This window comes from Acromyrmex echinatior, chromosome 2 (assembly GCF_024713525.1).
Source record: "Acromyrmex echinatior isolate Ae372 chromosome 2, ASM2471352v2, whole genome shotgun sequence".
NCBI lineage: Eukaryota > Metazoa > Arthropoda > Insecta > Hymenoptera > Formicidae > Acromyrmex > Acromyrmex echinatior.
Genome location: NC_141853.1, coordinates 8,639,591 through 8,664,725, shown reverse-complemented (window position 1 = coordinate 8,664,725; position 25,135 = coordinate 8,639,591). Strand labels below are relative to the sequence as shown.

At 31.1% G+C, this 25,135-nt stretch overlaps 5 protein-coding genes across 8 annotated transcripts; 3 read left to right on the top strand and 2 right to left on the bottom strand.

The window, feature by feature from the left end:
- Positions 1-86: 86 nt before the first annotated feature.
- Positions 87-17,884, bottom strand: spel1 (DNA mismatch repair protein spel1). 3 transcript variants are annotated; one of them, XM_087403337.1, is made up of 16 exons: positions 15,830-16,100; positions 15,684-15,733; positions 15,569-15,618; positions 5,097-5,220; positions 4,461-4,717; positions 4,205-4,372; positions 3,901-4,089; positions 3,118-3,512; positions 2,785-2,999; positions 2,180-2,497; positions 1,865-2,086; positions 1,491-1,723; positions 1,310-1,401; positions 941-1,163; positions 765-857; positions 87-381 (listed from the first exon to the last, which is right to left on the bottom strand). In XM_087403337.1, exons 2-16 carry the CDS (start codon positions 15,715-15,717, stop codon positions 226-228), a joined length of 2,769 nt encoding a protein of 922 aa, XP_087259463.1. In that variant the 5' UTR covers positions 15,718-15,733; positions 15,830-16,100; the 3' UTR covers positions 87-225. The 3 variants fall into 3 exon arrangements, with proteins under 3 accessions (XP_087259463.1, XP_087259462.1, XP_087259464.1); XM_087403336.1 differs by having other exon boundaries at positions 15,842-16,100; XM_087403338.1 differs by lacking the exons at positions 15,684-15,733; positions 15,830-16,100 and adding an exon at positions 17,510-17,884.
- Positions 7,772-14,717, top strand: LOC105151712 (uncharacterized). Its single transcript, XM_011065564.2, has 2 exons — positions 7,772-7,865; positions 9,398-14,717. The coding sequence occupies exon 2, from the start codon at positions 9,405-9,407 to the stop codon at positions 14,217-14,219; it is 4,815 nt and encodes a 1,604-aa protein (XP_011063866.2). The 5' UTR covers positions 7,772-7,865; positions 9,398-9,404; the 3' UTR covers positions 14,220-14,717.
- Rpn12 (regulatory particle non-ATPase 12) lies at positions 16,217-17,474 on the top strand. Its single transcript, XM_011065565.1, has 3 exons — positions 16,217-16,377; positions 16,611-16,683; positions 16,776-17,474. The coding sequence occupies exons 1-3, from the start codon at positions 16,243-16,245 to the stop codon at positions 17,393-17,395; spliced, it is 828 nt and encodes a 275-aa protein (XP_011063867.1). The 5' UTR covers positions 16,217-16,242; the 3' UTR covers positions 17,396-17,474.
- Positions 17,885-18,345: 461 nt separating the features above from the next.
- On the top strand, positions 18,346-21,092 carry Gmppb (GDP-mannose pyrophosphorylase B). 2 transcript variants are annotated; one of them, XM_011065568.2, is made up of 6 exons: positions 18,346-18,665; positions 19,151-19,314; positions 19,405-19,798; positions 19,885-20,046; positions 20,149-20,380; positions 20,460-21,092. In XM_011065568.2, exons 2-6 carry the CDS (start codon positions 19,162-19,164, stop codon positions 20,626-20,628), a joined length of 1,110 nt encoding a protein of 369 aa, XP_011063870.1. In that variant the 5' UTR covers positions 18,346-18,665; positions 19,151-19,161; the 3' UTR covers positions 20,629-21,092. The 2 variants fall into 2 exon arrangements, with proteins under 2 accessions (XP_011063870.1, XP_087259466.1); XM_087403340.1 differs by lacking the exon at positions 18,346-18,665 and adding an exon at positions 18,692-18,891.
- Sse (extra spindle pole bodies like 1, separase) lies at positions 20,762-24,349 on the bottom strand. The gene is made up of 9 exons (XM_011065567.2): positions 23,301-24,349; positions 22,935-23,151; positions 22,572-22,861; positions 22,376-22,512; positions 22,091-22,307; positions 21,672-21,982; positions 21,411-21,578; positions 21,117-21,262; positions 20,762-21,031 (listed from the first exon to the last, which is right to left on the bottom strand). The coding sequence occupies exons 1-9, from the start codon at positions 23,532-23,534 to the stop codon at positions 20,889-20,891; spliced, it is 1,863 nt and encodes a 620-aa protein (XP_011063869.1). The 5' UTR covers positions 23,535-24,349; the 3' UTR covers positions 20,762-20,888.
- Between the last annotated feature and the right edge of the window lie 786 nt (positions 24,350-25,135).

Here is a 25,135-nt window from a genome sequence, read left to right as displayed (position 1 = left end):
ACTAATTATTCAAATCTAAGTAATTTAATAATTAGTAATCATTAATAAATAACAGGAGTGACAAAAATAAAAATTGAATAAACGCATTTATATGAAATTGGTTTAATGAAAAATATTTACATCTTTTTTTTCTTCATTTGATTAAGTTAACTTGTAAAATATTTGTAAAAATAATACTGCTTGCTTTTTAATCCTTTTTTGCATTCATAATATATAATTTTAGATTTAATAAGCGGCAAGTAAAGCATCAACATAAGGATTTTTATGGGATAGAATGTCTTCTTTCAGTGATAATACTTGACTTTCTAGATCGGCATCAGATAAAGACGAGTCCAAAGCTTTACACTTCGTAAGAAATTGCGAAATAAGAACTTCACCCTCCTGCAACAATATTAAAAATTTAATCATTTCGTATATACAGTAGGAAAAGTAATCACATTCTCTCTACTAACTCATCTGGAAGTTTTATAGAAATGTATTGTCATTAACTGCTTTTTATGACATAAATATAAATAGAAAATATATCATAATAAAAAATAAGAATTTCTTTGTTTCGCGTAAAATTATTTTAAACATAAAAATATTGACAAAAATCTTGTTCTATTTATAAATATCGTTTCTATATATATATATATATATATATATATGTGTGTGTATATATAATAAATTATTAGTGGAACAAATTATATTAATAATTGCATAAATTATCTCATTTTATTATTATTGATATTAATAGCAATAAAGTAATAACAAAAAAAGAATACCTGAATAACTTTCTGCTTCTTTTGGGGATTATCAGATCCTTCAAAAGTTACGCCTTGATAATCTTCAAGTTCGGCTTGTTTTCTTTTGGCAAACTACAAAAAGTAACTCAATATATAAAACAGAAAATCTTATAATATTTAATATTTAATTTTTCTTGTTTGAATAAAATGCATACCTCTATTACATCTGATGGAAAATTAGCCATTTTAGCGACATGAAGACCAAAACTTTGATCACAAATCCCTGGCATTACTTTATAAAGTAACGTCAATTTATCGTCTTCGACAAGAGCGGTAACGTGTTGATTTTTTACAGCGGGTATTTCTTCGGCCAACTTGGTGATTTCATGGAAGTGTGTTGCAAATAGACAATATGATTTAATATTCCTTGCCAAATGCCTGAAAGAATACAAAAATGAAAATATGAAAAATTACAAAATATCAACATTCTTCTTATATAATATAAATTACCATCAAGAAACAGTATCTCGGTACTATGAGTACATAGTGATAACTTAATGCGAGACTGAACCGTTATTACTTACTCTGCTATTGACCACGCTATACCACAACCCTCGTAAGTAGATGTACCTCTGCCCAATTCATCGATAATTACAAGAGAATTACATGTTGCTGTCTATAAGTGAAATTTAATATTAAAAATTATATTTTTAATTGTATTTTTATTATATTTCTTAATGGACAATGATAAATAAAATAAATTACTTTTAAAATGGCAGCTGTTTCTATCATTTCCATCATAAAAGTCGACAATCCTTTTAGTTGAGAATCATCAGCTCCTACTCGAGCCAATATACAATCCAGTAACGATATAGTTGCTTCATCGCAAGGAACGAAACTACCAATATGAGCCATTAATGCAGTTACACCAACTGATCTAATATAAGTACTTTTACCTCCCATATTTGGGCCAGTAATAATGTAAAAATGACATTGATCTAAAAAATAAGTTAATTAATAAGAATTTAAAGAATTTTTCATAATAAATGTAATTCAGAATATTGATTATACTATCAGAATTTTGATTATACTATCTTATTAGTTACATTATACTAATTACACTATTTTTATATTCATACCTCTCTTAAAAATAATATCATTAGCAATGTAATCAACTCCTTGTTGCATTTCTAAACACGGATGTCTGACTTGAATGAGATTTAATTCACCTTCTTCGCTTGGGACCATCTTGGGACGCACATATACTTTATTAGCGCTTACTGCTGCAGAAGAAAATGCAGTAAGAACATCGAGACATGCCAGCACGCCACCAATAGAACGTACTGTTTCGCTATAGCCAGCTATATAAGTAATACAAATTATGAGTATTATATATGTTAATATTAGATTTTAATATTGGAATAATTTTTATTTAAACAAGATTTGACACAAACCTGCAATTTCTACAATTTCTACGATAACATCTTTCTGTCTCTCCAAGTATTTATTTCTGGCATCTAGAAAATCGTCATTCAATTCGTTTAACTTATTGTTTCGGAATCTTACTCCAGCTTTATTAGAATCCAGAATAGTGTAATGTTTTTTGTTTCTAAGTATTTTCTCTTCCTTTAATGTGATACGAAAATAATAGCCAAGTTGTTGATTACATTCTAACTTTATCATTTTTCCTGCCTCCATGCAAAGATCATTTGCTGCCTTACTGAGTTGTTTTTGTATAGTTTCCTCTAATTCATCCATTGCGTCTTTTAATGCTGTAATATCACACAATTGTTTATATATTTAATTATACGATTATTGTCTACATGTCAAATTTTACTAGATTTGTAAAATAATAAATATTAATTAAAAAAAAATACAATATCCACATATGTTATCAAAAGTTATATATTTTTTTTTGACATATATCTTTTTGATTTAAGAGAAAGATTTAAAATCTAGATCCAAATCTAGATATTTGAAATTTAATGCATATCTTTTAAACATTCTATATATGCCTTTAATAAAACATTAATAACAAGTTAAAACTTAAAATTGTTACTTTTTAAATCATCTGCAAATCCTGGATTGACCATAAAATCACCCTTCTCAGCAGCATCTAAATCGATCGTCTGCTCTATCAATTGTTGAAATTTATCCATATCTTCTATAAGTTCCTTTAGTGGCTCTATTATCATTGTATTTAATGTTGTCACATTTTTTTCTAATAAAAGCTGTTCCAATAATTTTGGCAAATATGATATGCACAGATAGATCCTAAAGTATCACATAATAAACACATCAATATATATAGTCTTTAAAAGCGTACTATGTCAATATATTTTACTCTAATCATGGTGATAATTGGCTACTTTCTATAATAATGATAACTTACTTGTAACAATCTTGCAATGTCAATTTCTTTCTAGCTAATTTCTTTGCGAGCTGTTGCAAATCTGGTATACGTTTTAAATAGTCATCACTAAGAGTGGATCTTAATTCATTATTTTTCACTAATAATTCAACGATGTCATGCCGTTCCTTTATTAAAGATAAGTCTTTAAGAGGCTGTCGGACCCATTGTGCTATCAATCGATGCCCCTGTGCAGTTCTACATTTATCTAACAATGTTAAAATACTGGCAACTGAATTTCCATGTAAGGTGGGAATTGTATCAGTATGTGGTTCGATGTTAAGAGCTTTCATTGCCGCAGAATCCAATCTTATATATCGTGATTGCTCGATTTGATTTAACTTAAACTGATTCATGTGTCCTTCGTCTGATGTTAACTGACAAAGAATTATTGAGAAAGAAATATTATACATAGTGTTAAGAAGCATAGGATGTCATTTTTTATCACAAATTTCTAATGATAAATGACAAATTTTAATTTAATAATTTTCAACTATAGATTTAATGCTTATTATTTATTTTAATTTATTATATTTTTAGTATCAAAATAATGGAGAATAAAATAATGGAGAATAAGTGTTTTTGTTACATATATATATATATGCAAGATTTTTAATTATCAAATTGAATACTAGATTTGTTAAATTTATTTGGTTTCATTATAAAAAAGAAATTGTCAAATTAATGAACATATCAAGATTTTATAAAGTAAAGATGCGACATCCTATGTCGTATTATTGCAGATAAAACTATGAAAATATTTACATCTAAATATTTAATGAGAGCAGATGTTGCAGACATAGCTAAATTTAAGTTGACTTCAGGCAACGATTGCGCATTCTGTTTTTGTCCTTTTTTAAATTTTATCAATTTGTTTAAATCATCTATGATCGAGTCACTAACAAATTCATTTTTCTTTCGCAAAGTAACCATCACATTACTTCTTTCCATTAGCTGGAAAAATAAATGCAAAATTATAATATTAAGTATACTAAAATATTTCAGTAAAATATGTATAATAATCTATATTTTAAAAATTTATTACTTTATATTTTGATGTTATACGTACTTGCTTAAGAGTTTGAAACTCAAAACTGCCCTCACCCTGAATTAATAAACATTCTTTGGGAGCGAGAGTTACAATGAGCGATTCCAGATTCGAAAATGATTCATTATCTTGAAATTCAATCACTGAAATTAAAGTTGAAACGACGTCTACACAACTTAAACCGACAACCTATAAAATATATAAATTATAAATTATAGCAGAACTCTTTTATAACATTTTAGAATGTATATTTTATCATGCTCGCGGATAAACTCACTCTGGACTTTCCTTCTATACCCAATTTCACAGCTATTACGGACACACCCACAGCAATGTCATTATTGCCGAACAAGATATCTTCGAAATGAGATAGATTGCCGGGAGAACCTTTGTACTCCAAGATCCAGTTCTGATTTTTAGACGAGCCTAGATTAATATAAACTTCAACTCTGTATTGCTTTACTAATAGTAAATCGCGCACAAATGTCTCGAAATGACTTTTATTAAGAATGACTCCTTCCATTTTATGCGGCTCTGTAAAAAAAAAATATTGATTAATATTATAAATTGCACTATGTTTAAAACTCAGATAACACTCTTTCAATTAAGTAAAAATATTATAAAGAATCAAACATATACGATATATTTATCATATTAATAGTGTTAAAAAATATTAATTTTGCTTTCTGAACATATTAAAACATGCATGAATAGAAATAGAAAATATAGAGATCTGAGTACATTAAAATTATAATATTTTAAATTAGAAATATGATTTTTGTTTCATTGGATATAATCACTTCTATTTTTTTTTAAATATATTCTTTTAAAAAATCTTATAATATCACTATCCTTTTGTATAAGTATTGAAAAATTATTCAACTTTTTTTATAATTATTCAAATAATGTTTACCAGCTCCAATCATTTTACAAACGGACGTGGTTTTAAATACTTCCTGTGCGGCAAAAAGAGCATCGCTTCCGTGTACCGTATAATAATCTGATCTATTGAAGAACCGTATTGTGGTATCAAGTTTCTGAAATACAAAATTATTATGCGTCAACTTATTGATATCAAGTCAATAGTTTCCATGAATTTCTACTGTGCAATACACATATATAATCTCTATTGCGAAATGCAGAAACATGAAGGCTGATATTATTGGGACACTGTGCTTTCATTAAATTATCTCCAACATTTAAAGAAATGCTTTAAAAACGATGTATATAATGAATCAAGAGCACATAATACATCACTAGTTATATATTAAATTTTACGTATAAATTGTCATTTAAATTTATCCTTGATCTCTTTGCATAACTTTGCCGGCTTCCAGAGAGCGATAAGCATATAATTTTTTAAACAATATCTCTCGATTATAATTTCAATATTATTAATATTATCTACATTTCCTTTGATATGTAACAATTACATATTCTTCAATTTTATATACAAAAATATGTCTTCAAGTAATTTTTAAGAAATGTAGTATAATAATTACATAATAAATTCAGAGATACTTGAAGATATTTATAATAAAAAAGTTTTATTGTAAACAAAAAAATTTTGTTGGGAAGATATTTAATGTTTAACATAATATGATAATTTTGTTTTAACTTTCATCCTGTTGTTACTTTGTAATTTGCTGCTATTTTGTTATTTTATTATTAATTACGTCATACGCATGTTTTCATTTACTAGAAATTTCTTAGACATTTTTTACAATTATTCGTAATTATACACTGTTTGTGAATAATACCATCATATATTTTATATTTCTCAGAAATTAAAAACCTTGCTAACGTATCTGTAGGTCAATGCCTATCGAGGGGTCAGAGTATCACAGGTCGTCACAACTCTGATGCGTGTGATTTTATGGAAATTGGAAATTTAAAGAAATATATTAGCTCAACAAACAATACAAATAAATGTTTCACTTTACTTAGAAATATTGATTATTGACAATATTATAAGACAAAATGTTCTAAGTGGAAAACTCTTAATATATAAAAATAGCATAAAATGTATTATCAAGATAAAGTAAATAAATTTTAAATAATTTATATATATTCTTATATAAAAATCTTAATAACTGTTCTTGTTATAAATATTTTTTTAAACAAATTCTCGATATAATAAATCGTTATGTGATCTCCAAACAAGAGGGATAAAAAAAAAAGAATAAGAAATACAACATTCATTGAATAAAATTTCATAGAAATAAACTAGCTTTTATTTAACGTAAATCTTAACGAGAATATGTACGAATATATTTAGATGTGTTCGATGTTAATTCATCGATGGGAAATCCCAACAGTTTCAATGACATCCATATATTGAGGTCATGAAGTGGTCCACATCGTGGAAATATCAATTCATTCTTAGCATGATAAAAGATCAGAGTTCATATTCTAGGAAGGTCAGTAATTTCTGTAACAAAGTGGGCCACCGTTTTTTTATTCTTTGTAATCTGTTTTCTGAATGTCTTTATTTATAGAATCCACCACCGTTTTATTCCGATGAAGTGCAAGCACGGAATACAAATAATTATTCGAGGTGCTGCGACCTTTACGTAACGGAGACCTTGAAATTGCTCCTGGCATCACTGAATGAAAATAAGTCATCATCGTTACAAATTCAGAATGACTTAACCAATGACACATCAAATCAAATATGGAAATATGGAAAACCACTCGCGGCTACCTGGAAGTCGTTGAGTTATGTCCTTTGCCATACACATACATATATACATATATGAGCAGACAATGCATCATACATTCATCTGTCAAGATGTGTAGTACAACTTTAATCAAACAGGATATAAGATTAATAAGAGATAATGAAGATTAATGAACTATAATAACATATTTTTCAAGTTATGTTATATTTAACCGTGATCAATTTACAATTATAAATGAGATAATTACCTTTATCCATTATTTTCAATTCTAATAATATTCTTTTAAATAACAATAATAAAGACTTATTTTTTAAGACAAAAAAATTATTTTATGCAGAATGCACTGAATCTTTCTATATCATCAATTTTAATGTATCATTATGAATAAAATTTATAGGAATGTATAATCTTGTGCCGTTTATTCTTACGTAAAGAATGTTTTTCTAATTTAAGTACTAGTAAACTTCAAAAAGCTTAAACCAGACTTTCGTTGTATATTCATATGTGTGATTTTAAGACACTTTATTTAATATATAATTTGCTATTTATAATTCTGACATTAAGGAATAAGAAAGGACATTAAGGATTTTCTATCATAAAAGATACGTTCTGAAAAGAAATTGTTCAGCTTAAAAGAGATCTAAAGAATAAGACTAATAAGATTCATAACTTCAATTCTATAATAAGGATTTATAACGATACATCGAAAATAAATTAATATAAGAATATTTGTTACTAACACTTATGTCAATGATGGGGAACTCAATCTTATATTGCTGAGAATTGTGTGCGATAAGAATGAGTCTAAACTATAATGGATAAGAAGGAAAGACCGCTAATGTATAAAAGCGAAAAAGAACGATCCGAGAATCATCGGTAAGAAGAAGGGGGAAAGAACATAAATGGATTTGCGGTAATCTTCTTCTGTTATATGTAAGCCTACAGTGTTAGTGAAAACATCTCTGCAATTGAGTTATAAGTGTTCGATTTTCCATTATAAGGTAAAATTAAATATAATACTATTTTTCTAATGTGATTTAAATGTATAAATAAACGTAGTCTTGTCAGTGAATGCGAAGTTTAAAATATGTTACAGATATTAAATTCGACAAAGTAAAAGACAATTAGTTATTAAATAAAATATACAGATTTGTATTCTTCTTGCTACTTCTTGTGTTATGATGAAAATACCTTTTAATTCAAGAAGGATGAAAAAGTTTAAATGCATGAAAACTCGATACTTAATATTATAACTGTATACTATTATTTATTTATACTTTATATCAATAAAAAGCACTCTACTTCCGAAAGCTTTCAAAACATAACCGGTTGATTCAGTTAAATATGTGTCAACTAGAACATCCGCAATTTTTGCAAAACCACAACTTTGTGAGGTTTACACGCGATGAGTCAATTGCTGCAACAACTTGTGTTAAAACTTTGCAAGTTTTTATTTAAGCATAAATAATTTGCAAAAGGATTTTAATTCATTTTTATGCCTATATTAATATGAATCAAGTTTACCGAGTTTTCATGTATTTAAACTTTCTACCTCTCCTTTAATGTAAACAATAAGATCACTTGCATCATTCTTAAAATATTTTATTTTATTTTTTAAAACATATTTCGCATAATATCGATCCACATATATTTTTCATATACTTATTTATTAGAAAATTTAAAAAAATTGATTACAATCGTGAATTTGTATTTTTAAAAAGATATAAACAAAAATTGTTTTCTCTCTTTACAACATTAAAATAAAAGTTCTAATTGAAAAAGACCAGCCAATATTATTATAAAAAATTTGATTTATTTAACTTATGTGTTATCTTCGCTTTATCGTTTATCGCAAAGACTGACTTCGAGATGAACTTGTTTATATAAGTTACATCACACATAACTTTCGCGGAACAGCAAATCTGATATTCTCAAAATAAAAAAATAAACTTGCGTTAATACTTTAAATAAAAAATATTTTCTACGAAGATTTTCTATAAAAATATAAAATCATAAAAATGTTTTAAAATTCTCGTTTTAAAACATCTTTCATACAAACTTTCTACCTCTCCTTCAACACAAACAATAAGATCATTTATATACTCAAAATCTTATTCTATTTAATAAAATACATTCCGCAAGGTTCCCATATATTTTTCATATATTTATCAGAAAATTAAATAAATTAAAATTTTCGATATCAATCATATACATTATTTTTTTAATATATTTTCTATGATTTTATATAAATTTAAAATTCATTTATTCATAATTTAAAAGATAAATAATGTTTCATATCACTTATATTATTTATTTATGTTTTTAAAAGTTAATTCGCAAAAATATTTGTAATTATATAATATATAAAAAATATTGAATTAAAAAAAATATTTGAAAAATTTGTTCTTGTTCAGATATCTAGAAGCGTATATTGTGTTTTGGATTTAAGGCGAAAAATACAATACATAATTTTTATTAAAATATATTTATATAATTTGTTTTAAATATCTAAGTATTTATTTTTATTTCATAGAGATCGGATGGGAAGAATGGCGATAGGACGGATAATCGTATTATCCGCGTTAATTGCTCAAGCATTATCAGCGCCAAGTGGCTGCATAGAAACCTGCAACTTCCTCCAAACGAATGTTCGGCAAACGTTGGGTAGTTATCAAGATCATGCGAATTTAGTTCAAGGAACGACACATCTAAATGATCATGATTACACCAGACCAGGAAATTGGACCGAACATAATCAGTACAACACGGACAGTGGACATGGCAAGGTTCACGAAGAACGAGGACAATACGTAGAAGGATCAAAAAGGGTACGGTATTATAAAAAGAATTTTACCTCGTCCTACGGCACAGATAACGTACATGGAGTGAATGCAGCGGAATTAGGCGAATTGAGCGGACAACACAGATATGATTCTTTACACGTGCCAAGTAATCAGCATCTCGATTCCCAAAGCGCATATGATCTAGGACAGACAGTCATAAAGGAGACTGGATATAATAGAGTGCACAGCCAACAAACAGATTCATTGTCAACAAGACTCAATAGCAAGAGCGAGAAGCTGGAAGATTTTGGAGAATATGATGGATATTCGCAGGTGAATCAACACATTCCCAGCACTAACACTCACGCGATCGACACGCAGCATAATGTCGAAACAGTTCCCAATAATTGGAGCAGAGCAGATTCTTACAGGACTGATGGAGGTCGTGGACAGGTCTTCGAGGAGGAAGGTCAATACGTAACCGGACCCAAAAAGGTCCGCTATTATCAGAAAAACTATACATCCAGCTATAGTTCGGGCGTTCCTCAAAGCAGCGGTAGCTCAGTGAAACTGGATGAATTACACAACGAAATGCAAAGGAACTTGCAGAAAGATCTCGACAATTTTAGAAGGACTTTTCAAGTCTCTAGCACCGGCCATACTGCCTCCACCACGCACGTAGGTTCGACTCAGGAAGCAGTCGGTATCCACGATTTGCAGACCGCCGAGAATGATTATAGGCAACATTTGGGCTACCGGGGCGTTCCATCCACCGGAAGTGTGCATCATTATACTGATCAGCAGCAAAGAGAAACACTCACCGATATAAGGCAGCCATATTCGTATCCTACTGCGGCCACAAATACGTATGACACGGAGAGCCACAGAGCTTATCAGAGCCACGAGACCCACGCGTCCCGAGTACATCCCGTGCCTCAATCGAGTCACTCATCTCTCGGTTATCTGCAAGTTCCCAGAGACAGTTTTCAAACGAATTATCACAATACGCATTCGAGTGGACGTCACCTGGACGACACCCGTCATACGGATGTCTTGGGCACACATCAGTCTAACGTGCTTCAAAATCAGTTGCTCACTCAGGAGAATTCCCAGCGCGTGTATAATCCGCATTCGAGTCATCCTACTTATCCTAGCAGACATGGCGAAACACGACGCTATGAAGAGCACTGGAGCTCTTCCAGTCACGGGGGAAGCGTAGCTCCAGAGCGGACCATCGCGGATCATTCTAGACACAGTGTTGGTCACGCGGAAAGAGCGCATTACGATCGGGACGCATACAACGAGCATCATGGACGTTATCATACCGCTCAGGGATACGAGTCTCGTGCGCGTACTAGCGGAAGCAGTTATGATTCTGGGTATAGAGCAAACTCGGCGCAACTCGTCGCCGGATCGCTGGACTTGGGCCACGCAGCGCATGGCGCCGATTGTACCGAGGAGACTCATCAGCAATATCAACACGAAACCAGATATCATAGGAAATACAAGCGAGACGCTTATCATGGCAACGCTCAGGAGCACCAAGCAGTTGAAAACGAGGATTTCACGCAGCAAAATCAGGAGTTCGGTCAAGAGTCGCAACAATTAAAAGATTTGACACAGCAGAGTGAACAATTTACACAGCAGACACAAGGATCCGATGATTTTACGCAACAAACGAGTGGTAAGCTTGAACTCGGCCAGCAAACTATTGATAATCAGCACTTGGATGATTCAAAGCAGCAAAGTGAACAATTCACACAACAGACGGAAGCTCAACTTGAATTTGGCCAGCAGACTGTCAATAATCCGCATTTAGAAGACTTAACGCAGCAGAGTGAACAATTCACGCAGCAGACACAAGGATCCGATGATTTTACGCAACAAACGAGTGGTAAGCTTGAACTCGGCCAGCAAACTGTTGATAATCAGCACTTGGACGATTTAAAGCAGCAAAGTGAACAATTCACACAACAGACGGAAGGTCAACTTGAATTTGGCCAGCAAACTGTCAATAATCCGCATTTAGAAAATTTAACGCAACAGAGTGAACAATTCACGCAGCAGACACAAAGATCCAATGATTTTACGCAACAAACGAGTGGCAAGCTTGAATTTGGCCAGCAAACTGTTGATAATCAGCGTTTGGATAATTTGAAGCAGCAAAGCGAACAGTTCACGCAACAGACGGAAGGTCAACTTGAATTTGGCCAGCAAACTGTCAATAATCCGCATTTAGAAAATTTAACGCAGCAGAACGAACAATTTACACAAGAGATACAAGGGCATGATCATCTCACGCAACAAACGAGTGGTAAGCTTGAACTCGGACAACAAACCATTGATAGTCAACATTTAACACAGCAAAGTGAACAACTTACGCAGCAAACGGAGGGACAGCTTGAATTTGGCCAACAAACTGTCGATAATCCGCATTTAAAAGATTTAACACAGCAGAACGAACAGTTTACACAACAGACACAAAGACTTGATCATTTCACGCAAACGAGTGGTAAGCTTGAATTCGGCCAGCAAACCGTCGATAATCATCATTTGGATGATTTAACACAACAAAGTGAACAATTCACGCAGCAAACGGAGGGTCAACTTGAGTTTGGCCAGCAGACTGTCGATAACCCACACTTAAAAGATTTAACGCAACAAGACTCCGACGGTTTTAGTCAACAAACGAGTGGTAAACTTGAATATGGCCAACAAATCAGCAATAATCAGCATTTGGAAGATTTAATGCAGCAGAATCAACAGTTTACACAAGGATCTGATGATTTCACGCAACAGACGAGTGGTAAAATTATATTTGGACAGCAAGCTAATGACACTCAACAATTAGAGCAATTTACACAGCGAACAGCAAGATCAGATAGTTTAACCCAACAAATTCAACTAGGTAAACATGAATTCGGACAGCAAATTAATAATCAACACCTAGAAGATCCGTTACGACAAAGTGAACAGTTTGCACAGACACTGAGATCGGATGATTTTACACAACAATCTGTTGGTAAACTGGAATTCGGTCAACAAACGCAATCAATAAATAAACCTGCCAAGCCAAAAAGTCAACGCTTGGAGGAATTCAATGAGCAAAATCAAGATTTCACTCAACAGACGGGAGGATTTGATGATTTTACGCAACAAATAGGACACCTAGAATTTGGACAACTGCAACAACCAAAAGACAGCAACCATCATTTGGAAGATTTCGCTCAACAGAATGAAGACCTAACTCAACAGACTGGAGGATTCGATGATTTCTCACAACAAACAGCAGGACATTTGTATGGACAACAAAGAGAACAACAGCAGAGACCTAGTTGGCCGGGACATAATACACAACACTTGAAACATTATTCACAACAAAATGATTGGAATACAGACGATCTTTCGCAACAATCGCGCCAATATTCAGCTTATAACAAAAATAATAAACAACTCGAATGGCAATTAGAACAAACAAATTTCGAACGAGATTTTCTTCAACAAACCGATCAAGATCAAATAACAACTAATGTAAAACCAGCACCAAAACCAAAACCAAGACCACGATATCAAAAACACGATTCCATTCCGCCACGTACAGATAGAACAGATACAATTATTGATGACGTTTTTAAACCAGTTGAGGTAAACCCGGAGCCTGATATAGACAACTTCCGTGGAAGAATTATCGAATCTGGCAGTCGCGCAACATATCCTGAATCCAATCATCATACATCGACGATATTGTACTCGACTCAAGGAAGCAACGCATTTCACAATCAAAGGGAAAATATAGATCGTTTACATTGGGTGCATAACTCAAATGATGCTACAGTAGGTTTGCAGTGGCATTATACTTATCATCCAAGTGACTTAACTAACGTTGAAGGTTCACATGACAATTATTATCCCCGTCATAACGTTAACTCGATGTCACAGCAAACAGAAGATACACAACAACAATTTAAACCAATTGATTTTCATCAACAAGAAACACAAGACAAGGACAGATTAGAAAATAAGCATCAAAATTCGTACATTTCTCAATCATCGGAACATGATGAATATAATCAACAATCAGAATCTCAACAAAGTGAAACGTTCCGCTTTGACGATCAATTTAATCAAGATTCTGAACAAACCGCGAGAGTTATTCCATTGCAACGCAACGAAAAGACTCAGTTGATTCTAGAACAAGAGAAACGGTCGGTGTCGACTACTGAACAAACAGAAAATAAACCAGAGTCACGAATCTTGCAAGCGTATGGCGGAGGGCCATATGCATCGCGTAGTGATGATTTTTATATCAGAATTAGACCGAATCCCAGTGCTACCTTACCACCCATTGATGGTGATGATTCATGGGATATCAGAGAAAAACCAAGAGAAGCAATAATACCACGATCTACAGTGCATAATACACAAGAATATATAACTACAACAGAAGTGGCAGAAACAACAACAGAGATAACGCAGACGACAATCCAGCCATCGTTTTGGAGCAGAGTTGGTCATAAAATAACTAGTACATACGACAAGGCCAAGGAAAAAGCTAAGGAGATCTTTGGCTAGATTACATCCTTATTTAAGAATTACTTATTTATGCACGGAAAAATTTCTTTCGCATTCTAAGTTGAATTGTTACATTTATTTATGATGTACTTGCAGTTACTAATAAAATCAAAGCGAATCAAGAATGAAACTCATAAACACATATCATAAATTCATAACTTTAATTAATATTCTGAATTAGTATTATAAAACATTATTATTGTAAAACTAAGACGATTTTCGTATTTTATAGGAATAAATATATATTTTCTTTTCTAATAGAAGTGTTATTATGTCTATTTCTATACAGAAAAATCATTACTACACTTACAATTTTATGTAAGTGCTTATTTACATAACATTAATTATTTTCATAAAACATTACCATTTCATCAATGACACAAAAATACAAATAAAAATAAAATCTACTAAAATTGAATATGATCCTTCCGTTTTGTTAATTCTTTGTTCATAATTACATTCTTAATAAAAGATATTGATAACAAACTAAATTACAAATATTCTTTAATAAAAATATTTAAGTAATCCTAAAAAACCAGCTGCTTTATAAACCATATTTCAAGATATAATTAAAATATATTTAAATATTCTAATAATCATCTCATTCTTTCTCTCTATCATAAAGTATTTCAATTATTTCATAAATATAAAATACTTTATTTTTTAAATTCATTATAAATTAATAGAATGATATATTAAATTAAGATTTAAAAATGTTTAAATCCATATATAATGTCAAATATATTCATTCCTTTGATAGAAATATTATAAGAAAGAATAGTTATATACATATAAGAAAAAAATTGTAAAAATTTTTATGAGAAATTAACACTTATTATATTAAAAAAAAACACTTATTACAATATTGTTTCAAGAGATGTTATATGAATTATACATATATGGATAAATTAATAGGCTTCTCCTTTTTAGCTGAACTTCCTATACAGTTCATCTTTCTTTTTTTTCTTTTCAGATTAGAGAAAAAAAGAAAAAACAAAAAATTCAGCTAAAAAATAGATCTTATAAATAACCTTAAATTAAAGTTAGTAATACTTCTTGATTCATCTATCATATTAACAATATAGTAATACAAATGATTTTACTTTAATTATTATAATAGCTTTAATTTTTTCCTTCAAATATATTATAACAATTTATGAACAATGTAAAAGAAAATATAAAATCAATTATAGCATTTTTTCTAAATTAAATTATTAAAATATATTAATAAAATACAAGAATATGCAATTGTTACAATTAGAATAATTAATATATAATAATTATGAAAAAGAAAGGATTTTAAAGATTATCTATTCATATATAGTGTAAACAATAATTTAAATACTCACTTCTGGAAGATTTTTAAAAAATCTGACAAAGCTCTGCTGCGTAGGAGGATCTAAAAAATAAATTATTATATTGAAACAAAAATTACATTATGATTAAATAAAATCTTATATATACCCATGTTAAACTGTTGGTTAGGTTGCACTGCCATGTTTCTAACACGAGTACTAAACGAGACGTAATGAGGATTAATATTGTAAAATCGCTGTTAAAGATTACTGTTGAAGAATCAATTGAAAATTTATAAAATTACAAAACTTCACTTTGCACATTACCACATTAGTAAACAGACTCAAATATGATCAAATCACACATGGCAGGATTGGCGGGCAAACTGGGCAAACGATCTCTATAAGGGCGCGTTCACATCTTGACAGAAAAGCAGAAAGCGGAAAAGCAATGGCCAATCAGAACTCGCGCTGGTAGTAAGTAGTACAAAAGCTGAAATTGTAGACTACCAGCTAGAGTTCTGATTGACTACTGCTTTTCCGTTTTCCACTTTTCCGTCAAAGTGTAAACGTACTCTAAAAAGCCGTCTACGATTTCTTTCTTTCTATTTCACGAAAGAGAAGAACTTTGATTGATTGTGCGCGTTACGCAAAACAGTCGATGAATCGACTCAAGTCAAAAATTTCGAGTCTCGAATCTCGAATCGCATCTAAAATATCTCTATTTTATGGCAAGGCGAGACGAGATATTAAAAATGGCAGCCCTCGAGGATGTTGTTGCCTTGTACCAGAATTTAAAACGCGAATGGACAAGAACATCGTGTAATTTGAAGAAATGTGGAGAATTACTCAATCAATTGAAGGTAATTTACATACTTTATTCACTTTTCAAATAAGGTAATTACTGATAAAAAGTATCATCATAACCTCATCACATTTGTGGAAATGGATTGTCATCATTTGCATAGACTTTATTTTCAAATTTTAATGGTCATTCCTTTTGATATTTCAGCTTTTAGATATGTATTTGATAGTAATAACATTTTCATAATAATTGTAAAATAATAAATAATTCAATGATAATTATTTTACATAGATCGGTCTCACTCATCTAATGTTCCTCCCGACATCAAATAGCACGGCCAGTCAAAATGAATTATTAATCGCTAGTATGTATTGTTAATTTTAAGTTCAACAATCATAGCGTTAATAGATCAAATATCACAAAATTATAACAAAAATTTTATTGTTTGAATTACAGGAGACATATTGGAAATTGGAGCACAATGGAGTATCGCCACTGAAGATATACCTTCCTTTGAAAGATATATGGCACAACTAAAATGTTACTATTTTGATTATAAATCTGGATTGATGGAATCAGCGTACAAATATCAGCTTCTTGGTCTCAATCTCTTATTTTTGTTATCTCAAAATCGAGTTGCTGAATTTCATACAGAGCTGGAACTCTTACCGTCTGATCAGATACAATCAAACGTTTATATAAGGCATCCCTTGAGTTTAGAGCAGTATTTAATGGAAGGTTCGTACAATAAGATTTTCTTGGCCAAAGGTAACGTGCCTGCCGCATCCTATAATTTCTTCATAGACATTTTATTAAATACTGTTCGCGATGAGATCGGCGCGTGCATGGAAAGTGCATACGATAAGATCTCTATTCAAGATGCTGCAAGGATGCTCAATTTAAGCACGGAGAAGGATATAAAGGCATTCGCCATTAAGAAGAACTGGAATCTTTCCAAAGATGGCTATTTTTATTTTACCACGACTAGCGAGAAAAAATCTGAGGAGCCTATCCCGAGTTCTGAACTGGCAGCTCTCGCGATAGACTATGCCCGAGAGCTGGAAATGATCGTGTAATATCTTATGCAACTCTGTATTTTATTTATCTAAATAAATGAAGTTTTGTGCAATAAAGCCTTTTATATACGTATACAAATCATGCATTTTGTTTAACAAAACTTTCGAATTTACCTGCAGGAATCAAGCATCATTTTGATAAACTTTTTCAGTATATTTGTATGGTACTTTCAATCACCAGGATTATTTAGCACAATGTACTTTCAAGCAGACAATTTAGAATATTGTAAATAAAATATATTATAAATGTCTAATGTCATGTGAAAAAATTCTTCCAAAGAAAAGTCTCTGAGTTATTGTTATAAGTATACAGTATTGTGATACTGTATGAACATCTTGTCATTGTTTTGTTTTATTCTATTCCTCGAGTTAAGTTGGCCTCGCCACTGATAATGGCGGCGACTAAAGCCAGACCGGAGAGACATTGTTTTGTTTGTCATCTAATACCCGCCCAATAACATGAAACACTTATATGCAAGATTGTTATACATGTAATGCCTACTGCACACTGGACGCGATAAGCGATGAGCGACGAGTGATATCCAATAAGAGCTTTGCTTTGTGTCATCATGTGAGAAAAAGCACAGCTTTTATTGGATATCACTCGTCATTCATCACCCATCGCATCCAGTGTGAACTAGGCATTAGATTATACTGAATGCAGCCATTCTTACTGGAGCGTGACTACTCCGAAGACTCGAAGGTAATTGAAGAACGCTGACATTATCAACCGTTCTAGCTGTTCGAAAAAAAATTAATAAGAATTTTATCTAATTTCCTAATCACTACTTTATCATAAAAAATGATACATATTTTATAATTTCCTGACAATAAAACAATGATTAAGGAAGATAAAATCCTCACATTTATTCTTGGAATAGTCAAAACAGTTGATAATGTCAGCATTCTTCAATTACCTCCGAGCTCTCGGAGTGGTCACAAAAATTTGTCCAGTTAACAATCTTTTAAGTATCTTTTCAGTGTCGCAACAGAGACAGAGTTTGACAGCAATTCATAAAACAAAAAGTGAATGAACATCATTGTTATCATTGCTCAATAAAAAGTCGACAGGTGTTATGTTTATGATAGGTTTATTCACTCGTATTAATGTGATATAATCTCGCGAAGAAGAGATGTTCTCATCGTAAATATAAACATGAGCATATCAGTGAATACGTAGCACTTATCTCTATCAAGTCCATCTACGTGGCAATAATTGTCACTGATATCGAATTATCTTCGTTAATGTCATTCTAAGACGGTGGTTAACGTAAGTAACATTGCGTTTCAGCAAAGAGTAACAAACAATATAATATACTAATATTAAGTGGACCGGAAAGTAATGTCGTTTTTTTTAAATTATTTTGGCACGACTTTGAAGTACACAATGAGCTGATAAATGACAAACGAATATCGACATGCGCAGAAACGACATTACTTTCCGGTCTACCTAATATTTATTACTACACAAGGCATGTAATGTATGTTGGGATAGAGTAAGTAAACAAATTTATTTACTTATAATGTCAAGTAGAATGTGCAAGAAATATAAAATATAATTCTATATTTTGCAAATTAGAGTGGGTCATTAATTTCTTCTATCATAAAATATGATTTAATAATTAAAAATTAGTATTTAAACTGTATAGTGATTTACAATTTTTTGTATTGCAAAGTAAATAAAAAAAAACAGGTGGTGCACCTTGATATGATTTATAATTAAAAAAAAATAGAATATCTTTATTATTTTTGCAGAATTTATAGGAATGCATGAAAAAAGAAAGAAGTTGCAGACCATGAGAGCTTTAATACTTGTGGGTGGTTATGGAACCAGATTGCGACCTCTTACTTTAAGTCGACCTAAGCCACTTGTCGAGTTTGCAAATAAACCTATACTTTTACATCAGATCGAAGCACTGGTATATATTTATAATATTGATTTATTAAAGTTTCATACAAGTATAATTTTCATTATCTTTCTAAATATACTTTTTTAAACCTTTTTTTAGGTACAAACAAATGTAACTGAAGTTATATTGGCCGTTTCCTATCGGGCACAACAGATGGAAGAAGAATTGGTTCACGAGGCGAAGAAACTTGGAGTACGACTTATATTTTCTCATGAACCGGAACCATTGGGTACCGCTGGACCACTTGCGCTCGCGCGTGAATATTTATGTGCCAGTGATGATCCATTCTTTGTTTTGAACTCTGATATCATTTGCGAATTTCCTTTTAAACAACTCCTCGAATTCCATGAGAATCATGGTAAAGAAGGAACTATAGTTGTCACTAAAGTAGAGGAGCCATCAAAGTATGGTGTGGTTGTATATGAAGAAGATGGAAAGATTCAGAGTTTTGTTGAAAAACCACAAGAATTTATATCCAATAAAATTAATGCAGGTATAGTAATGAAAAGTTTTTTTTAGAATTGTTTAGAAAAACATATATGTATGTTTCACATATATGCCTTTTTTTGCAAAATATAGGTATGTACATTCTTAATCCAAGCGTATTGAATAGAATAGAATTAAAACCTACAAGTATCGAAAAGGAAGTTTTTCCAAATATGGCTCAAGATGGAGAATTATACGCTCTAGAATTGCCAGGCTTCTGGATGGACGTGGGACAACCTAAAGATTTTCTTACAGGCAAATACTTATATATCATGATTTTCTCAATATCATATATATGTATGTATACATATATGAGTTCATTGTTCATTCATACTTAGTAGCTATAACATTATCCAGGAATGTCTATGTATCTTACTTCATTGAGGCAAAAACATCCTGAACAGCTTCATTCAGGGCCTGGTATAGTAGGCAATGTCTTAATTGATCCAACGGCTACAATTGGCAAGGATTGTAGAATAGGACCCAACGTCACGATTGGGCCGGGTGCCACTTTAGCTGATGGATGTTGTATTAAACGAAGTACTATTCTTAAGGCAGCTATAATAAAAGAGCATGCATGGCTAGATGGGCAAGTATTAATGTTATATAACTTAAATATATAAAGCTTCATAATATTTATATCATAATAATTAAAAATATGTAAACAGTTGTATTGTTGGATGGAGAAGCGTTGTAGGACGTTGGGTGAGAATGGAAGGTACAACTGTATTAGGAGAAGACGTTATCGTGAAAGATGAATTATATATTAATGGTGGACAAGTTTTACCACACAAGAGTATTTCCACTTCTGTACCAGAACCGCAGATTATTATGTGACCAAAGATCATAATCTGAGCTTGAATCAGAAGGCAATAATCGACCAAAACAATTTTTTATTCACTTTTATTATTTTTATATAAAATATGTCTCTAAAATATCTTCGCATTAAAATTTAAAAAAAATATATATATACATTATAATTTTATTCCACAAACGATTAATCTTGTCTTCCAACAAGCAATTGCTTTATACACGACTTAGAAACTGAATTATTACACATCAGTGCAAAAATACAATCGATGACATCAGTAAGAAATTTAAACTATTTTTACTGGTAAACCTCGTATTACTATCGCAGCTGCCGTCATATAATGCAAGCAACTGTTTTTAGCTTTTGCCACTGCTCTTAACATTTCTGATTCCATCTCTGGTTTATCCTTTGCTCCATTCTTTATAAATTCTGAAAAATTTAGTTATAAAGAGTTATCATGCATATAATATTAAAGAAGCAAATATAAAAAGTTTTTTCAATTTCTAATACTAACTTAGAGTACCAGAAATCCATTTATCCTTGTCTACCTCAGTCCATGATTTCTCTGAGGACGAAGGAATCCAATTACTCATGAAATTTGCGGTCATTTTATCAATATCCGCATCTGTTACTTCCCAAAGCATACCCAACAGGCAAGGACTAAAAATTGTAAATTGACACACTATTTATTTATAAATGGGAATTGAAAAGATGAGAGAAAAGGAATGTTTCATATGTGATTTGTTTTATAAATGGAAAGAAATTTTTATGTATAAGTATGGCACAAACATAAAAAATATTTTTTTACCTGCATGCTATTAAATATTGATTTGAAACGCCATAAGGTGGATATCTTCCACCTATCATAAATAGTTTTACACTGCTACATCCAAACAATAAAACAGTGGATTTCACTCTCATTCTTTCGATATCTTCTCCAGATAAATATTCTATGCCATTTCCATGACCAGTATACCTACAAAAATGAAAGAGAAAAATAAAGTGCAAGTAATCAAATTATAAATAGATTAATGACTGTTAATAGAGAAATAAGATAAAATTTTTGTACATTAAAATATCATGATTTATTAACGCATCTTCGAACATTTCTTCGCTAGGTCGCGTATTATAACAACTTTTCCACTTCGGTAACCAAAAGTCCATAAAAAGCTTCATACGTTTTTCCATTTTATCGAGATCACCGGAAGGATTGACTACGCAAATTCCCATATCTTCCTTTGTTTTAATTAGTTTACAACCGTCCAAAATAGTATCTTCGTGTTCTTTAAATAATGCATACGCTACATGCAGAGATGGAAAACGGGTAATAGGATGATCTTTAACAATTTCCATGGCTTCAAACGCTATATAATCTATGTGCTTAAAAAACAAAAAAATCTTTATATACGAAACAAATTTAAAAAATAAATTCGTATTATTCTTAAATGCATAATAATATTATGTAGCTTATATACATTGCACGTTTACCTCATCAATAATTAAAACCAATGTTTTCCGCTTTGTATTCTCTAGGTTCTTTATAAATGGCAATTTTCCATAAATAGATAAAATAATATTGTTTGCAAGTTTTTCATGCTTGGGAAGTAGAAATTTAATTGCACGCGCTATTTCCTCACGCGTAAGAAAGCATGCACCTGTGGCTACTTTCCTCAAAAGCCACCTACATCTTTTTGATATCTCATTGCTAGATAAATGAAGTAAAGAAATTTAATATGCATAAAAAAACAACGAAATTCCGATAAATATACTTACGGAGATTTGAAATCCGATATTAATTTGTCGATCATTTGGTGAATCTCATCTACCATTTCCAAGTCTTCAATAAAATCAGCCATAAATAACACTCTCCATTCTCTCAACCATACATTCTCTAATGCGCTTATAGCCGTCTATAATAAATTAGTTTAAAATTTCCAACTTGTTGCTCCGATTTAAAAAAAAAATTTACCTTCATTTTGTTGTTTTGATTTACACGCATTGTCCAATATTGCTTATTATTCGTGTAAGTAGTCTTCAGGGCAGACGTATAGCCATCAAGTAATTGCCGAATCTCTTTGCAGACATCATAAGAAACTTGCGTCGTAGGTCTTGGCACAGTTATACATAATGGATCTATGTCAGATGTACTCGTAGGAAGTATTGTAATATGTATAGCATGCATTACGTTAGATGTACGTTTTTCATATCTTGATATAGTTGGAGATTCATATGGGGCAGTAACTTGAATTATGTACCATTCTGTGAAGGAAATTAGAAAAATTTAAATTTATATAAAAAGAGAATTACAATAAAAGGCAAAAGGTATCTATACCTTTCGGTAAGTCTAACAGTTTTGCTTTTAATGATTCACTGTTATCTGTAAATTTTGTCTCAAATTTTACATGTGTTGGTCTTAGTCCATATATTTGAGATTCATTCCTCACAGATTCGCGCATTTGAGTCTTTTGATATCTATGCAATATGTGTTGTCGAAGTATTACTGCATGAGCTTCGACCAAATGATGAATAGCTGTGATCTCATTGCCAATCTAAAAGAATATATAAAATTTAGTATCAAATTTAGTATCAAAATAAATTATCATATTTTTTTACAATATATCAAGTACAAGTTTTTACAATATACCATACATGTGTTGTAGAATTTCTATTACTTTATCATGTAGTTATATTCAATTACCTCTAGATTACAAATGGCCAGCATTTTATTCAAACTGGCATATTCAACACTTCCTACATAATTACATCGTGCATCTGTGAATAATCTCTCTACACTACTTTTGATTCCCTCCAATTTTTCATTCTCAATTTTCCTTCTTGATTTTTTTGTCTCATTTTTTGTCTTATCCTTAAAATCATCTTTGGGATGACATTCATACAAGATTTGCATAATTTTGTCAGTAACATGGGCCATAGTTTACTTTCTTATATAGCTTTGTTTATAATATAACAATATAACAATAATAAATTCTTTATTGTCTTTCGAATGTGCGAACTTTATAAAAAAAAATGAAGATCTATGTCATTCAAATCATTTGATTATTGTTTTTCTAACCACTTTCGTGATACAAACATACAATTTCAAAGTACTAACGATCACTTTGGCAATTAAACTTTATCACAATATACACATTGTGATTTACTATTAATTATGTTGTACATATTAAGAAATTATATCAAGACAACGTAAATATTTTTAATTAAGTAAATTTTTGTATGAACTTGCAAATTCCAATTTTGAGTTGAATCAACAGTTACATACGTCAGACGCACATGCGTACGAAGATTTTGCTAGTGACGATAGTGACATCTATGTTCCCTCCTTCCCCCTCCTCCGCAAGTTCTGATCTTTTGAAATATTTGGCCTGTTCTTTTCAACTGAACTTCTTACACTGTTCATCTCTTTTCTATTTTTCTCTCCAACGTGAAAAGAAAAGGAAAAATGATGAATAGTGCAAGAACTTTAGCTAAAAAGAATATATTGTACCTATCAAGAGTGCACGAAATCGTGTTGCTTACACCTTTTGTATTCAGAGAGAAAATCTTCGGTTTCTCTTTCGCCAACATTCGAATATATTGGGTCATCTAAAAAGTATCCGCGGTACTTTGTCACTAGATATATGACCATCAATACACATCTAGTGACAAAAAACCGTGGATTCTTTTTAGATGACCCATATATATTTATCTCGGTTTAAATAGAGTATAATTATCTCTATAAATAGTTTTAAATGCAAAAATTTTGAAACATTTTAAGTAACATGAAAATAAAATAAAGTAAAAAAAAAACTAAATTTATAATAGATGAATATTTATTAAAAATGATTAAAAAAAAATACTATAAATTAGATATTAAAATGAAAAAAAATGTAAGAAAATAGATATTTTTAATAAAATAACATTTAATATATAAATTATATTAGATTATTTCCTCTTTATTACTCTTAAAATTAAAATAGATATATGTATATTTAAGTTTAGCAAGAGAGATCGAGATGAAAGATTTTAAGTGCAGTTTAGTGCAGCAATAAAGAACAGATATATTATTGGGAGTACAAATAAGTTTCCGCCGTTTGACAAAAGGGCGCCACTAGGGCTATGGTTAAAATTGCCTGATGTAAAACGTTATATCGTAAGATTGGACATCAGTCGACAACAATCTTGAAATACTAGCGATTTGTATCAGCATCATATATTTTTTTTTGTGCGAAAATGCCGAGTTTTGGGCCGAATAAACGTCATTTGCGGGAGCTTTTGATTTACTTCTTTAATTTGAAGAAATCTGCAGCTGAAGCGCATCGATTGCTTGTAGAAGCATATGGTGAGGCTGCCTTAAGTGAAAGAAGTTGCCGTGAGTGGTTTCAAAAGTTTAAGAACGATGAATTTGACGTCGAAGACAAAGAACGTAGCGGAAGGCCGAAAGTGTACGAAGACGCGGAATTGGAATCATTATTGGATGAAGATTCGTGCCAAACGCAAGAAGCACTTGCACTTACATTAGGAGTGACTCAACCA